Source organism: Pipistrellus kuhlii, unplaced genomic scaffold (genome assembly GCF_014108245.1).
Source record: "Pipistrellus kuhlii isolate mPipKuh1 unplaced genomic scaffold, mPipKuh1.p scaffold_m20_p_49, whole genome shotgun sequence".
NCBI classification, from domain to species: Eukaryota; Metazoa; Chordata; class Mammalia; order Chiroptera; family Vespertilionidae; genus Pipistrellus; species Pipistrellus kuhlii.
The window spans coordinates 2,083,523-2,098,704 of record NW_023425550.1 but is presented as its reverse complement, the minus strand read 5'-3'; the positions used below and the strand labels follow the sequence as shown (position 1 = coordinate 2,098,704).

At 49.2% G+C, this 15,182-nt stretch overlaps 1 protein-coding gene across 32 annotated transcripts in view; it reads right to left on the bottom strand.

Annotated features, from left to right (window-relative positions):
- Positions 1–15,182, bottom strand: part of ZNF185 (zinc finger protein 185 with LIM domain) — a 71,883-nt gene that overhangs the window by 29,268 nt on the left and 27,433 nt on the right. For 9 of the 32 annotated variants that reach the window (XM_036413109.2, XM_036413108.2, XM_036413112.2 and 6 more), the window contains 5 exons: positions 11,434–11,520; positions 6,522–6,626; positions 5,464–5,562; positions 3,202–3,297; positions 2,249–2,338 (listed from right to left, as the gene is read on the bottom strand). In XM_036413109.2, the coding sequence (XP_036269002.1) occupies positions 2,249–2,338; positions 3,202–3,297; positions 5,464–5,562; positions 6,522–6,626; positions 11,434–11,520 (477 nt within the window). The remainder of the gene's footprint in view (positions 1–2,248; positions 2,339–3,201; positions 3,298–5,463; positions 5,563–6,521; positions 6,627–11,433; positions 11,521–15,182) is intronic. The other 23 variants (XM_036413111.2, XM_036413115.2, XM_036413120.2 and 20 more) reach the window with 9 other exon arrangements.

The following is a 15,182-nucleotide window of genomic DNA, read 5'->3' as shown; positions in this document are numbered from 1 at the left end:
GTGAGCCCTAGCTGTTTTGGCTCAGTGGTTAGAGCATTGGCCTGCAGATGGAAGGGTCCTGGGTTTGATTCTGGCCAAGGGCATGTACCTCAGTTGCAGGCTCCTTCCCAGCCTGGGCCCTGGTCAGGGCTTGTGCAGGAGGCAACCAATCCATGTGTTTGTCTCACATCGATATTTCTCAATGTCTTTCCCTTGCTCTTCCAAAAATATCCTCAGGTGGGGATAAATAAATAAATAGAAAACACTGCCTGAGTGATTCTCAATTGCACCAGAATTGTGAAACACTGTATTCAAGAAAGTTTGTGTTGACTTTGAAGAGTTTTATACATCAGAAGAAAGTACTTCTCAGACTGGACTCTAGAGTTAGCCATATCTGTTCCCAGCTCTGCTCCTCTTCCACTATTAAACTACATCAGAAGCCAGATCCTTACCCAGATTTGGGAAATAGTAGGTGAGATCATGTATACAGAATGGTTTACATGTTAACCAGCTAAGAATTACTGGTTCTGCAGACCCAGAATCAAGGAAGCATAGATCAGACTGTCGGACCTCAGAGGGAAGGTAGGGGAGGGTGGGTATAAGGGGGAGAGATCAACCAAAGGACTTGGTGTACATGCATATGAGCCTAACCAGTGGTCACGGACAACAGGGGGGTGGGGGTATGCGTGGGGAGGGGTTTGGGATGGGAATGGGGGGATGAGGACAAATATGTGATACCTTAATCAATAAAGAAAATTTTTTAAAAAAATAATTACTGTTTCTGGGCTTTGACTCCAAAGAAGATATTTTAAAAACTAGATTTTTAAAGTTTTTCCCCCTGAGGTTTTTCTTAGAGCCTCTTACATTGGGGCTCAGCTCTACCACTTTCAAGCCCTTGGACAAATCTCAAACTGTCTATGCCTCCGTTTCCCATCTTATCCATTTCACAGGGTTGCTGGGAATATTGTAAAGCAACTAGCAAAGCACACTATAGGTGTCAGTTATTGTTTTCACCCTATTAATTGTCAGTGCAATTTGCAACAAAAAATGTCACATAATAAGGCCTAATACCTTAGAGATCCCTTGCCTACCCCACCCCCAGCATCCCAGTTTCACTGGAAGTCACTGCAATGTGTTGTGAAAGTATAAATATGCATTCACCTTTTAAAACACCTAAATTAGACCATGTTCTTCATTGGCTTAAACTTGAAATGAGATCCAACCTCTTTATCATGGCTCCATCTATGGACCCCTCACTGGCCAGGATCCAGCCACTCTATGCTTTGTATCATGCTGAGAACATTCCCACCACAGGGGTTTTTAGGTTTGTAGTTCTCTATATGCAGCTCTTTTATCCTTTCTCTTTCTAGAGTTAGTTCCCTCTCCTCCTTAGAGGAGCTCCCCTGAGTTATCTCCATCTCTCTGCCCATCTAAGCAGTAGCCCTCCTCGTTGCCATCACTCTTTCCCAGCACCCTGGATAATTCTTGGAGAGCACTGTTCTTCCCAGTAGGCACAGAGACCTGGGTTCCAAGCCTCTGTTCTTCATTATAATTAGGGGGAAATCTCACAGGATTGTGGGGAGGACTGCACGTGACACTGTGAGCAGTGGGCTGTGCACCAAGTATATGCCCAAAAGTTAAGTGTTGCAATCTTTAACAATATCTCGTATTGAAGCCTAATCGCCCCAGGCTTACCTAAAAATAAAAAAAAAATCTGTTTCACCATTTCCCCTTCAAGGGCTCTCAGCGCCAGTCATACTCAACTACATACAGTGTCCAGGAAACACCAGGTTGATTGGAGTCCTTTGTACACACTGTTCCCTTGGCTCAGAGGACTCCTATTCATCTTTTAAGATTCAGCTCAAATGCCGCTTTCCCCATGAAGCCATTGTGCCTGCTCCCCTTCCCCTGCTCCAGTGTGAGATGTTCCTGTCTGGACCAGGCTTTGCCCTCCATCAACCATGTCTGATTTGTCTGTGTGCTTCAGCCTCCAGCACGGGGCAGTTGTTGTCCAAGTGGTTGCTGACTGAAAGAGTGGGTGACTTTCTGATTATGGAGGACTTCCTGGCTAAAGACAATGCAGTGTAGCAGAAGGCTCCATAGACCCAGAGGCAGAGGCCAGGGGTTTTCAGCTGGCGCTTCAGCCTTTGCCATGTGCCTTGGGCCAGCTCATAGACCTTGCTGGCCTCACTTTCCATCCAAAGGCTAATGCAAACCTGAGCTATCTCTCTCCACCACAAAAGCTCAGCTCTTTTGGCTGGTGCCTTACCCCTTCAAATTTGCATTCATGTCCTCCAGGTCTGCTGGGCTGTTGCTCTTCCTGTTAGTTGGTACAGCAGAAGCCAAAGTAGCATCGGAGCTGAGGGAGGAAGCACACAGGCCCACTGAGGCCTCAGACCAAAGGAGAATGGGGGCTCAGGGATTTCCTTTCCCAGCTGCCTTCTCACAGGAAATGTGATGCCTATATTTGTCAGTCATGGGTGGCCTCTCAGTCCTGCCATTAGTGTGGCACAGATGCCACTGTGAGCCCTGGCTGTTGCCTTAGCATCTGAGTTCAAGACAAAGCACTAGCCCTGACTAGTGTGGGAGTCCCTGAGGAAGTCTCCTGATTTTAGATTCTCATGTCCTTGTCTGATCTATACCTCTTGGAAGTCCAGAAAGAGTGTCCCTTGCTAAGTGCTCCACACACTCACAGCAAAATGGCTACTCCCACTGGTAGATGAAATAGTGTAGAAGCTTACAGCCTGGCAAGACACAGCCTCTTCCCACTGTACTTTCATGTCCCTGGGCCATGTGCCCTCCACAGCTGCCTCTTTCTATATGCTCCCTGGGATTCCTCCCCCTGGCCCTCCTTGCTGGTCCAGGCTGTAGTACCTATAGGAGAGGTTCTCTTGAGACTTCCTATCCTGGTCTCTTCCTAAGCTCTGCCTCCTGATGCACCCCTTCTGCTACCTCAACTCGAACCCCTATGGGTAGGTGCTGGGCTGTCTGGGTCTCCTGATTTATCATTTGTCCTCCTGTCCCCACTGTCCCTGGTACCTGTGTTGAGCTGCATGGCAAGGACCCTCCCAACCTTCCATCTCTTATGGTGATCACCTGATAGAGGGGTAGCATGGAGCTAAGCAAGTGTGAGGGGTATTCTGAGTCACTGGGATTGAGGCTGAACCCTGAAGGTTATAACTGGCAATGCGGAATGGTCACCAGATAATCACCCGCCCTTACCTGGTGACCACTAGTCCAGGTTTGCGAGCTTGAGAGTTGGCACCATGCACATCATCATCATCCAGGAGAGGCGTAAAGCTAGCAGCTGAGCACACCCTGTGGAAGGAGGTCAAGGTCAGTCTGGGTTCAGGACTTTGTGTCTGTATGTTTACTCTCTCCTGAGAGGGTGGCTTCTGACCCTGACAGATGATGAGAACTAAGGAGCTGCTCAAATGGATGTTCAGGGAACAATATCTCACAGCTGCCTGCCACCAGGTCAGTGAAGCCTAGTGGTTAAGTGTCCTCGAAGGCACCTTGCCCAAATTCAAATCACAGCTTTATTACCTCCCAACTGTATGACCTTGGATATATCATCTGATCTCTTTGGGCCTTAGTTTTACCATCAATGAAATGGGGATAATAATTGTGTCTGCCTCACAAATTTTCTGAGAAGAGTAAATCAGTTAATACATGCCAGGTACTTAGAATAATGCCTGGGCCCTAGCATGTGCTAAAGTGATCCTATTATTAATACTGGGATCTGTGGCCATTTATATTCCATCTGTATCCATAAACTTGATACAGGTTGAGTGGGTGCTCTCTAACCTGGCCACGGGTTGGCCACATTCTCTGTCTTTCAGGCAAACTGACTCTCACGGCACACCAAGCAGTCACAGCTCTCAGGGCATCTTATCACCTGTGCAAGATTGCACCCTTCATTTATGTAGCACACTTAACTAAGAGTTCCTGGTATCTGTTCTTAAACCTGTTCATGCCAGTTGTATTGATTTGCAACCATAATCAATAAATTAGTAAGTAAACTAATGAGAAACAATCTTTTCTTTAGAAAGACAGTTAAGGCAAGTTTCTTAAAAATCAATATAGGTTAGACAATGTAAAAAGACTGGGTTAAAAATAATGGAAATCTAGAAGATTCTCCAGCTTATTTTGAAAGGTAATTTGAGGTTTGGCTTCATTTTTAAGGAAACTGAAAGCAAAAAGCAAAATCTTCATTTTGTGAGGGTGTGGAAGCAAGAAGGATGATATGGATGAACATTCAAAAATGAAGCAGCCAAGAATCAGACACAATCACATTGGCCCGGAAATCTTCCATGACAGCCACTGGCCAATCTGCATGACTTACTGGCCAGCACACAGCGATGCAGGCTGCAGGTGTTGGCTCTTTGCACAGTCCCCACAAGTGGCAGCTCAGAGAACCGAGGCCCTGGCCCAGTGGCCTTTCCTGGCACTTGCTGGGCACAGTGGTCAGACTGTCCTCTTCCCATGTTGGTCAGGGCTCTTGGACTTGGAAGCCGGGACTCTGGGTCCAAACATCAGTTGCAAACTATTCAAATTAATGAAGGCAGAGGACCCCCCATGGGCTTAGGGAAGCAGGGGCATCTGAGAAAGCACTGGAGAAAGCAGTAGGCCTGACTGCCCTAGAGCAGGGTGCTAGTGAGCAGCGTGCAGTCAGGCTCTCTGCAGACACTGGCTTTGCCAATCCTCTCTGGCCATCTCCTAAACCATAAAGGTTCTAGCACAGCTTGGAGCTGAACGATTGGTGCCATCGTCTGCATACCTAACCTTTGTCAACTAGGATGACCCACACTTGATTTGGAACTACCTGGGAACAGATGGGACCTTGTTACTCCCCAAATCACCTGAGAAAGTAGTCCCTGACCCTCTTCATGTCCAACAACTTAGGGCCCAGTTGAACATGCTTGTCTCCTAGTTAGTCTCACTGTGGAAGCTGTTTTTTCCTCTCATTGAAGCTCAGTGCAGAGCTGGCCAAGGGATAAGAGTAGGACAGGAAAAGGAGGTTTGGGGTCTTTTGGTAGGGAAGGGAGGAAGCAGCTTCTAGTTTTCTTAGAGCTTAGCCAATAAGCAAGAAGGTACCAAATTCATCCATCATTTGGTCATTTATCAGTTTGCCCCTTCACTCATTCTATTCACGTTTTATTCTATCCATCCAGTGTCCACCCAGGCAGGGCTAGACTTCCAGTGGTAAGTGGGCTCTTGTGCCTGCTTTTGAGGATCTTGAGAGCCAGTGGCAGAGGGGATGAAAAGGAGGAATATTCAAGCACAGGGATTCCCAGAAGTGGGAATCCCAGGGACAAAGGATGTGGTAGTGGCTGAAGTGTTGGAGATGGGAGATGCAGTAGGGAAATGACCAGTGTTCCACCCCAGCACCCCAATAATTTTTAGCTGCTTGACCTTGGCCTGTCACCAGGGACATGAGACAATCAACAATTCTGGGCCATCTGCCTTCCCTGGGTAGCTCACCCTCCTCTCCCAGAGCTGATGTCTGCTCCAGCCAAGCCTTCAGGTGGGGAGCCTGTGGCTCTGGATCCCACGTTGCCATCCCTTGACTGTGCATTTGACCTGTTGTGGAAAGAGAAGCATTTGCTGACTCTTGATTGGGTTTTGATCTAATTTAACTCAGATGTCCTGAGAAGTGGGTCTCAAGGACCAGAACCTTGGGTCGTGGGCTACCATCCTGCACAGCTCCAACTTAAACCAAATCAATATGAGCAAGTATTTCTGCTTTTCTTCCAAACCTTTTGTCTAGGAGAAGGAGTAGAGCCAAGAAATTCAGGAGGATGGTGGTACAATGCATCTGGGGATGGGTGAGGGGGGGGGGGTGGACAATGGCTAACAGAAGCCACTTATAATTAAAACCATAGATCCCAAGTCAGAGACAAATCTCCCCCGCCCATTCTGGGTCCCCTATCCCTCATTCCAATGGCTAAGTCCCAGCTAACAGTGTGGGCCTCCATGCTGAGAAGATGGTGGGCTCTTATACTTTAGTGGTCACCAGCTGCCTGCTGAGTATATGCCCAACTCTCAGTTCACCACAACTGGCTTCCTCTGATTAGTGGAATGGTAGTGGGACTATCCCCTCTTTACTCATCCCTCCTGGACTCACCATTCCTCATCAAGCCTTCACCTCCCTTCCTTGCCTCCTTTGTGCACAGATCATTCTAGAAGTCCCTTCTAGGTGCTTTGATGGGGTCCATACATCCTTTGGTCACTGACTATCCCATACTGATAGCCTGGCGGCCCTGCTTGCCCTGGCAGTTTGCAGGGATGCTTTCAGTGGATTAAAAGCAAAGTGAGGTTGGGCCAAGTGTGGAGTGGGAGTGGCCTGGCCTGAAGTTTATCTTCCTGTGCAACTGGTTTCCTGAGGGGCATTGTCCTCTCTGAGCTTCATGTAGTCCTTCATTCATTCTTCCCACAGATATTGACAGTGAACACAGTGAATAGGACAGTTCTAGTCCCAGCTCCAACCATGGACCTTGGACTGGGGGCCACGTGGTCTCTATGTCCCTCCACTAAGTTACCTTTCAAAGTCTGAATTGGGGCCCTTAAAGGCCTCCTCACCAGCCAAATCTCTCTTGGGCTCTCTGGGACTGAGGGCTTCCCTGTCTTTGGAGTCTGGGGAAGACCTATAGAGGAAAGAAACATAAGTTAACCATCCAGAAGCCACCCACACTCAAGTGGAGGAAGTTACCTCATCTCCAAATGCCAGTTGTCTCCAAGGAGCTTAAAACCTGATATTGTAGGATTGGCCAATTCTCAAAATCTTATCTATACATATAAAGTGATAATATGCAAATTGTTCATTACGGTGTCCCAGTAACAACCAATTTGCATAATGACAGACCAGCAGGAGGATGCACTCACAGCAGGGGATGGGCAGTGGGAGTCAAGTTCTCCGGAGTCTGAGGAGAGTGCTTGACAGGAGCCTGGACTGTAAAGAAGGAAAACAAAGCGGCCACAGAGAGCTCTTCCAATCCCCCTGCATGGACACCCTACACCAGCCCCTGCACCCCTGGGGGGGAGGACAAACAGCCTACTCCAGCCCCTGTACTCTCCTCTGCTGGGGCCAGACACTCCTCTCCTCCCTACAACTCCAGACCCATGTGGAAGCGCCTGAGCGCCCCCCCTTGCCCCAGGGTCAGACTCTTTCTCCCAACAGCAGCACCTGAACCTGCTGAACCTCGCTGGGGGGTGCAGCTAAACCTGCCTTCCTAGCCCATCTGGCTCCATCCTGGCCCAGCCCCCACCCTGCTCCAGAAGATTGGAGTCCTGACCTGAGCAGATACAGCTGCAAAACAGCCAAGTACAATTTAAAGAATGGTGCCAAGTGAGAAAGTTTGACAGTTACTCCCCTTTTGGCCTCGCTGTCCCCCCCTCCCCAGGACCCCCCTATCACTTCACCCCAACCAGTGCCTCCAGGGACAACCACCATTACAGGGCTGCTGGCCAGAGCCCGCCCCTCTGAGGCCTGTGGCACCCTCTGGAAAGCTTAGATAGCTACAGTCCCAGGAAACAATCATACCCTCCTCCCTAATCAGCACCAGCTATCTGTGAGGGTACCCGTGGGTTTAAAAATAACAATCCCTTCCCGTTTAGACATCACTTACTTGATTAAACATTTCTAGGTTTATTAGCTCAGAACCTCCTCATGACAACCCAGTGAGGTAGGCAGAGAAGACATTATAATTCCCATGGTATATGAGTATGTATTCAGAAATGAAGCTCAGAGAGGAAAAGTCTCAAGCCCAGTGGTTCCCAAGCTGCAGCACATGTCCCATGGTGTGTGTGGGGGGAGCAACTTGATTTTAAGTGGGGGCAATTCAAAACTGAGTTAACAGTGAATTTTTTGCATTTTTTATGGTTCTAGGGGCCTCATCTACAGTGTCTACATAATAAAAGGCTAATATGCAAATGACCGAATGGTGGAATGGCCAGTCATTATGATGCGCACTGACCGCCAGGGGGCAGACACTCAATGCAGGCACTGCCCCCTGGTGGTCAGTGTGCTCCCACAGGGGGAGCACCATTCAGCCAGAAGCCGGGCTCATGGTTGGCGAGCATAGCAGCAGTGGTGGGAGCCTCTCCCACCTCAGTGGCAATGCTAAGGATGTCTGACTGATGGTTTAGGCCCACTAAGCCATCAGTCAGACATCCCCCCAAGGCTCCCGTACTGTGAGAGGGCAGAGGCCAGGCTGAGGGACCCCCACCCCAGTGCACGAATTTTGTGCACCGGGCCTCTAGTTACTAATAACTACTTTTGATTGAGGGCTAGACCATGACTCTGCATGCATTAACTCTCCACATTTACCCCAGGAGAGGGGCAATGTTATTATCCATGACACTTTCCAAATGAGCAAAATGAGGCATAGAGAGCCCGAGTGAATTATCCCAAGTTTCACAGGTAACAAGGGGAAGAGCCGGGAATTGAACCCAAGCAGTCTGACTTCAGAGTCCTAGATTATAATCATCTGCTGTGTAAGACTAATCCTAACCTTCTAAATCAACCTCTTTTTGTTCTCTCTGAGGTCATCAGGGAGCCCCAGGGTGTCAAACTCAGTAGAGATACTCCATTCAGGATTACTGACCCAGTGGGACACTTTCACTTTCTCTCCCCTGTCCATCCATCATGATTCTGTGACACTTTACCTCCTTTGCCATACCTTCCAAGTCTCCTTTGCTTTTTTCTCTTTGGACCCTTAAACATTGGTGTTCCCACTGTTCATCTTCTTGGCCATCTCCTATGCTACCATGGCATCAACTGCCTCTCTTTGCTTGTTCACACCTCTCCTCTGTGCTCCTAACCCATACCCCCACTGGACCTCCAGAAGCTAACACTGAACCTCGCCAGACCTGACAACTGCCCTCAGGAGGGATGATGACCAGGCATCTGCCTCGTCCACACTATGGTCTGTGCTCAGCTTGCCTGCCCCTTTCTCCTGGATTCCTTTGATATTGTAACCCATGTAGACATCGACATTGAGCCCCATAATATTAACTCTCATCTGTCTGAATATAATATGGAAATATCTTGAGCCCTGACTTCTCTCCAGAACCTCAGCCACAAACACTCAAACTCCTCCTACTAATATGCATTTGGATGCCTACAAATAATCTAACTAAAAAAATACTAAGCATTTATATCACCCTTCCCTTTGGTTCTCAGTAATGTAATGAGTTGTGTTATCAAAAGATGCAGGATGGGAGTCAGGTAGCCTGGGTAGGTGCCCTTCACTGTGTGGTGACTCTTCAGGATCTGTTTCCTCACCTGTAAAATGGACATAGTGACTGTACCTACTTGAGGCAAGACAGGGCTTGGAGAATTCTAGCTTTCCTTTTTCTAACTTGATTCTCCTGTTGGAAAGTGGGAGAGGAACTCTTAATGGGCTGTTGTAGCTTGGCCACTTCCAGACCAGGTGTCAGAGGCCCTATGGATTCTTTGGAGGCAGCCTGGCTCCGTCCTGCATTTCTAGGGGTCACTTTACTCCTGTTTCTCAGAGTCTGGTCACCTTCAAAAAACCAATGAAGTAGCTTCCAGAGTTGCCTTATTAAAGACATTGTCACAGTGGGTGATTCTCCATCATTCCAGTAACAAACAGGCCTGCATTCCTGTCCTGGACCATGCCCTGTGCTGGGGCTCAAAGAAAATGAAGTTGCTGCCCTCCAGGTATTCAGGGTTCTTGGGACAAACTGATCCATGAGAGGACAACTGTGTGGATGATTCTCTGGTGGAGGTATGAACACAGCAATGTGAGAGCTCAGTGGGGAAAGCCCCTCGAGCACACAAGGAGTGAGGTTCCCCGGGGGGGGGGCATCTAATATCAGACTGAAGAATGCAGAGGAGAAAGGGTATCCCAGTCAGAGCCTACAGTCTGCAGAGAGGAATAGTGTGGGGACACATGGAGGCCTGGGAGACAGAAGCAGATGGCCCAGAGAGGGAGACTATGAGGGGAGCTTGTGAAGAGGGTAAAAGGAAGGCCAGGCAAGGTATTGAATTCAGGTTGCAGAGCTTAAATGGGGAATCCATTGTAGGTTTTTCCCCAGTGGGCTGGCATGACTATGTCTGCCTTTAGGAATGTTGCTTAGTTAGAGATGTGGAGGAGGGTCTGAAGACAAGGCCCTAAAAGATGGTGGCAGATAGCTGGGTGAGTGATGGTGGCCTGTACCCAGGGGAAGGCAGTAAGAACAGGGATATCTCTAAAATAGAATGTATAGACTCGGCTAGCATTGCTCAGTGGTTGAACGTCCACCTATGAACCAGGAGGTCATGGTTTCATTCTAGTCATGGTATATGCCTGGGTTGTAGGCTTGATCCCTGGTGGGGGGTGTGCAGGAAGCAGCCAATGAATGACTCTCTCTCATCAGTGATGTTTCTATCCCTGTCTCCTTAACCCTTCCTCTCTGAAATCAATACAAATACAATACAAATATTTAAAAAAAAAATAGAATGGTCAGGACTCAGTTACTGACTGGGGCAGAGCTATAGAGGAGGAGTTAAGGAGGAGAGTAAAGGGGCATAGAGATTCATCGGGACTCATTTTTGATGTCACTTCCTCCTGGAAGCCTCTCTAACCACCCCCCCATACCCATGCTGGTGAGAGGCCCCTGCCCAGAGCTCACAGTGCCTCAGGGGTTATCTTGGGCACACACTCTGGCTTCCTGCCCCAAACTCTAGGCTTTATAAGGTAGGGTCCCTCTCTTATGCATCATGGCTGCCACCCAGGCCTTGGCATTGGGTCAGATGTTCAGCATACGCTCAATAATCACTAGTTGGGTAAATAACTAAATGAACGAAAGAGGGGGGGGGGAGAGAGAGAGAGAGAGAGAGAGAGAGAGAGAGAGAGAGAGAGAGCGCTGAAGAGAGGCCTGATCAGATCTCCATTTACCCACTCCCCCAGGGCAGGGGCTGGGCCTGCTGTGCTCTCTTCTGGTTGTGGCCCCTGTCCCTCGTCCTTCCCAGTACTGGACATGGTGGCATCATGGGCTGTCAGGCTGACCCAGGAACCCCACCCCATTCCCGGTGACTCCCCTCACATAGGCAGTGCAACTGCTCCGGTGATCTCATGGCACTTCACAGACCCCGTGTCCCCACCAAGCACACCTGGCCTGTCTGGTGTTCAGGGTTCAGCAGTGCTGAGACACCACAGCTGGTTCATGTCTACATCTGCTTCCCCCACCAGGCAAACAGTCAGTACCTTCATCTAGGGGTTCTGCTGGGACTCTGCTGGGTCCCCAGAGCAGAGCCTGGCCTCTCACAGACAAAGTGCTTGCTCCCCAATAGTTGTGGAATAAAATAATGAGATGGAGGCAGAGAACCCAGGTCGACCATGTCTCCCACCAACCAGACTCCAGGCCTCATTATTTGCCTGCTGGTTCTTCTGGCCCCATCTCTAAAATGGTGTGGAAGGAGCCCGGACAACAGCAGGGTCCCCGTACCTCATTCCTTCCAGGTCTGGGGCCACCAGGCGGAGTCCTGCCCCGGGTGTCATGATCTGCAGGCGGACAATTTCCTCACCTCTTGCACTGTATCAAAAGAGAGAGCCATAGAGTTTCTGGTAAGAAAAGTCTCCCCATCTGTTCTGGGCATCCAAGGGTGTTCTCCCTCAGCAGCCTCCTGGCTAGTACAGTTGGACACCCAGACCCATTGCCAACGCCCACTCCTTGGCTCCTGTTTTGCCTTGAATCTTCTTGGTGCTTGAACTGAGCTTGGTCCACTGATATCCAGGCCCAAAAGGAAGGGAAGTGAAGGACCCTTTCACCAGTCCTACACCCTTCAGGCACAGAGTGGGGTCATTTGGGTAGAAATAGAAGCACCCAGCCTCAACACCCCATCTGTAGCTGCCACAATGAATCCTGCCTGTGGCGTGACTGGTGAGTCCAAAGAGACTGTTGGTGAGGCCAATAGGAATTCTGAGTTCACGAGCTAATGTGGACTGATGATTAATAAGATGCCCACGCCGAGACCAGTTTGGCTCAGTGGTAGAGCTTCGGTCTGCAGACTGAAAGGTCCCGGGTTTGATTCCGGTCAAGGGCATGTGCCTTGGTTGCGGGCACATCCCCAGTAGGGGGTGTGCAAGAGGCAGCTGATCAATGATTCTCTCCCATCGATGTTTCTAACACTCTATTCCTCTCTCTTCCTCTCTGTAAAAAAATCAACAATAAATATATTTATTTATTATTATAAAATGCCCAGGAAACCTACAAACCAAATTTAAAGTGAGAGCCAGTGGGGGAGGGATAGTGGAGACTGAGAGATGAAGGGAAGTAAGCAGGCCTGTGAGTCCACAGAGGATCTAACATTCTCAGTGCTCACTGGTCCCCTTTTAGGGTTCCTGTGCTCAGAGCCAGGTCCCCAGGTGACGGCACACATCCCTTCAAGTCCGATGTATTTTTGGGGGTCTTTTGCAGAGCCTGACACCCAGCAGCCTCAGGCCATAGTGATGGCCAGGGCTGGAGAAAACTTAGAACTCCCTGCCTTTGTGTGGGTACCCTTCACCCCAAATCACAACTATTCACATCCATTCCTTCCTTTGGTTGCCCCTGGCTGGACTCTGGGGTACAGATGGGGGTGAGCCCTATGCCCGCCCTGATGAGCCAGCAGGAGGGAGATGTGGAAGAGGGAGGTGGAGGCTGGCAAATACCTTAAATTCTGAGGTCGCATATGGTGCAGCAAAAGAAATGAGGAGAGTGAGGGGTTTGACATGATCAGACTGCCACTTTAGAGAGACCACTCCAATGGTCCCCAGGAGGATGAGGGATCGGAGGAGTCAGGGAAGTGGGTGACCCTGGGTGTTGACCCTGACATCTGCCTCCAACCTAGACTGAGAGTTCATGGAGGGCCAGCTCAGGGTCAGTGGGTTGTTCATATCTGTCCTTCCTGGGGACAATGGAGATGACCAGAGTGAAATGGCAGAGCTGCAAAGGACAGGGCCTCTCCCCGTGTGAAAACCAGGAGAGGCCCAGGAGAAGACAGCTCTGATTTCTGTCTGTCTCGTCCCATGACAATAATGATGACAGCATAAAGCCCCTGACCGCTGCCCTACTTTGCCCCATCTAAGGCACATGGTGCCAGGGAGCAGGGACACATTCCACTTGAGGATGTCACAGGCAAGTAAAAAATACTTTCTCACTGGCATTTTTTGTTATGCCAGAGAGGGAATAGAAAGAAAGTGTTGCCTCAGCCTGCCCAAGCTGGCATCTCTCCCTCAACACCTTCTTCCTCCTTTGTCATCCCCCTGAGCAATTGCTTTTTAAATACCTAGGTCAAATGGGAGCCCTTCTAGAGAGGCTGTTATGGGTTGCATTGTGTGCCCCCAAGATATGTATTGAAGTCCTAATCCTTGGTATCTGTGACCCAGTTTGGAAATGGGTCATTGAAGATGTACCCATTTAATTAGTTATGATAAAGTCATGTTCCAATATGGTGGGTCCTAACTCAATATTACTGGTGTCTATAAAAAGGGGACATTTAGACACAGGAACACAAAGGAAAGATGGCCACATAAAGGGAGAGGCAGAGATTGAAGTGATGCATCTGCATGCTAGGAAGCACCAAGGATTGCTGACAACACCCTAAGAGAATATTCTAGAACATTCTCCCCCAGCGCCTCTGGAGAGAGCATACAGACCTGCCCGCACCTTATATTGGAATTTCTAGTCTCCCGAATTGTGAGGATAAATCTCTGTTGTTCAATCCACTCACTTTCTGACACCTTGTCATGGCAGCTGGAGCAAATTCATACAAAAGCCTTCCAACCTCTCCTCACCTGCAGTGCTAGACAAGCCCCGACACCTCCCCAGTCACTCAACCACAGGTGGCTCTCAGACTAAGAGCTGCTGAAGGTCAGGAACACTCATCCAGTGGAGCCCCAGCTGCCCATGGGAACACGACTGACAGTGGCCTGTGCTAAAAGAGGAAGAGGGGTAGGGGAGAGAGGAGGGAGTACAGGTTTCGCCAGCTCTCTGAAAATAATGTTCCTGTAAAACTTTTCAGAAGCTGAAAATTGTATAAAGGGAAGAGACAATGAGCTGAATGCTATTTTTTCTTTTTGCCTTTTTTTCACAAAAGCAAAAATCCTCTTCAGATTTATTTTGGTTAGCGAAACAGATACTAATGTAGGTCTTTTGGCTCTTTTGCAAAGCAAAATAGCAGAAGGCAAACTTTGGAAAACCCTGGGATACCTGTACCTCCTTCTCTAGAGCCCACAGCCGCATTTTCCTCAGGGGCCAGTAGGTGGCGATAGTAGCATCTTTCGTTATTTGAAGAAAGGCCTTGAAAATTAGCAAGTCTCTAGTGGGAGCCTCTGACAATACCAGCACCCAGGCACTACACAAAGGACTTTACAAGCTTTATCCTATTTAGTACTTGGGACAGCATTGTGTGTGTGTGTGTGGGGGGGGGGAGGTAGCTTTCACATCTCCCTATTTTACACGTGAAGAAGCTGAGGCACAGAGAGGTAAAGTCACTCAAGGTCACACAGCTAGGAAGGGGCAATGCCAGGGTTTTGCCTTATACTGGAAGCTGTGCTCTTACTCACTGCTTCCAAGCTACTCTACAGGCAGCATGCTGGGGCACAGACTGCAGGCCCTGCCCTGGTTAGGTGAGGCACAGTGCCAAGGAAGCTTGAACAATGTGCTATAACAGGGCAGCAGCCAGGCCTGGCAGCCCTCAGGCCAGTCAGTGTCTCTGGGAGAAAGTATCCAAATGAGCTCAGTTTATAATGTGGGCAGGAATTATCCAACAGCAAGAAAAACTAGATTGACCCAAGAAACTAGGCCTGGGGTACATGGAGGGAGGGCCCCTTCAATGTGTGAGCAGTGTGTGTGTTGGGGAGGTGGGTGTAGACACTGGAGCTGAGGGGCCTTTGGGACATCCAGGCAGGTCATGGGTCTGGAGCAAGATTGGAATTCCAATGAAAGGAAAAAGACAGCTGGAAAGCCCTGAGGACACAGCCTGTGGGCATCCTTGTGTGACAATTCCCATCCCAAACTTTCAGACGTCCTTGAAGTCAGTAAAGGATTTGACACCTAAGATAGGGGCACTCCTCCTGGTTGGCCTGATGCATGAGATGAGGAGCTGACCTTCAGACTTGAGCCAAAGGGGACAGAACAGGGTTAGGCTTGTGAAGGGGGTGGCCTCAAGAGGACCATGTCTGGGAACAAGGCTGTGATATTCTTCTGTCCCA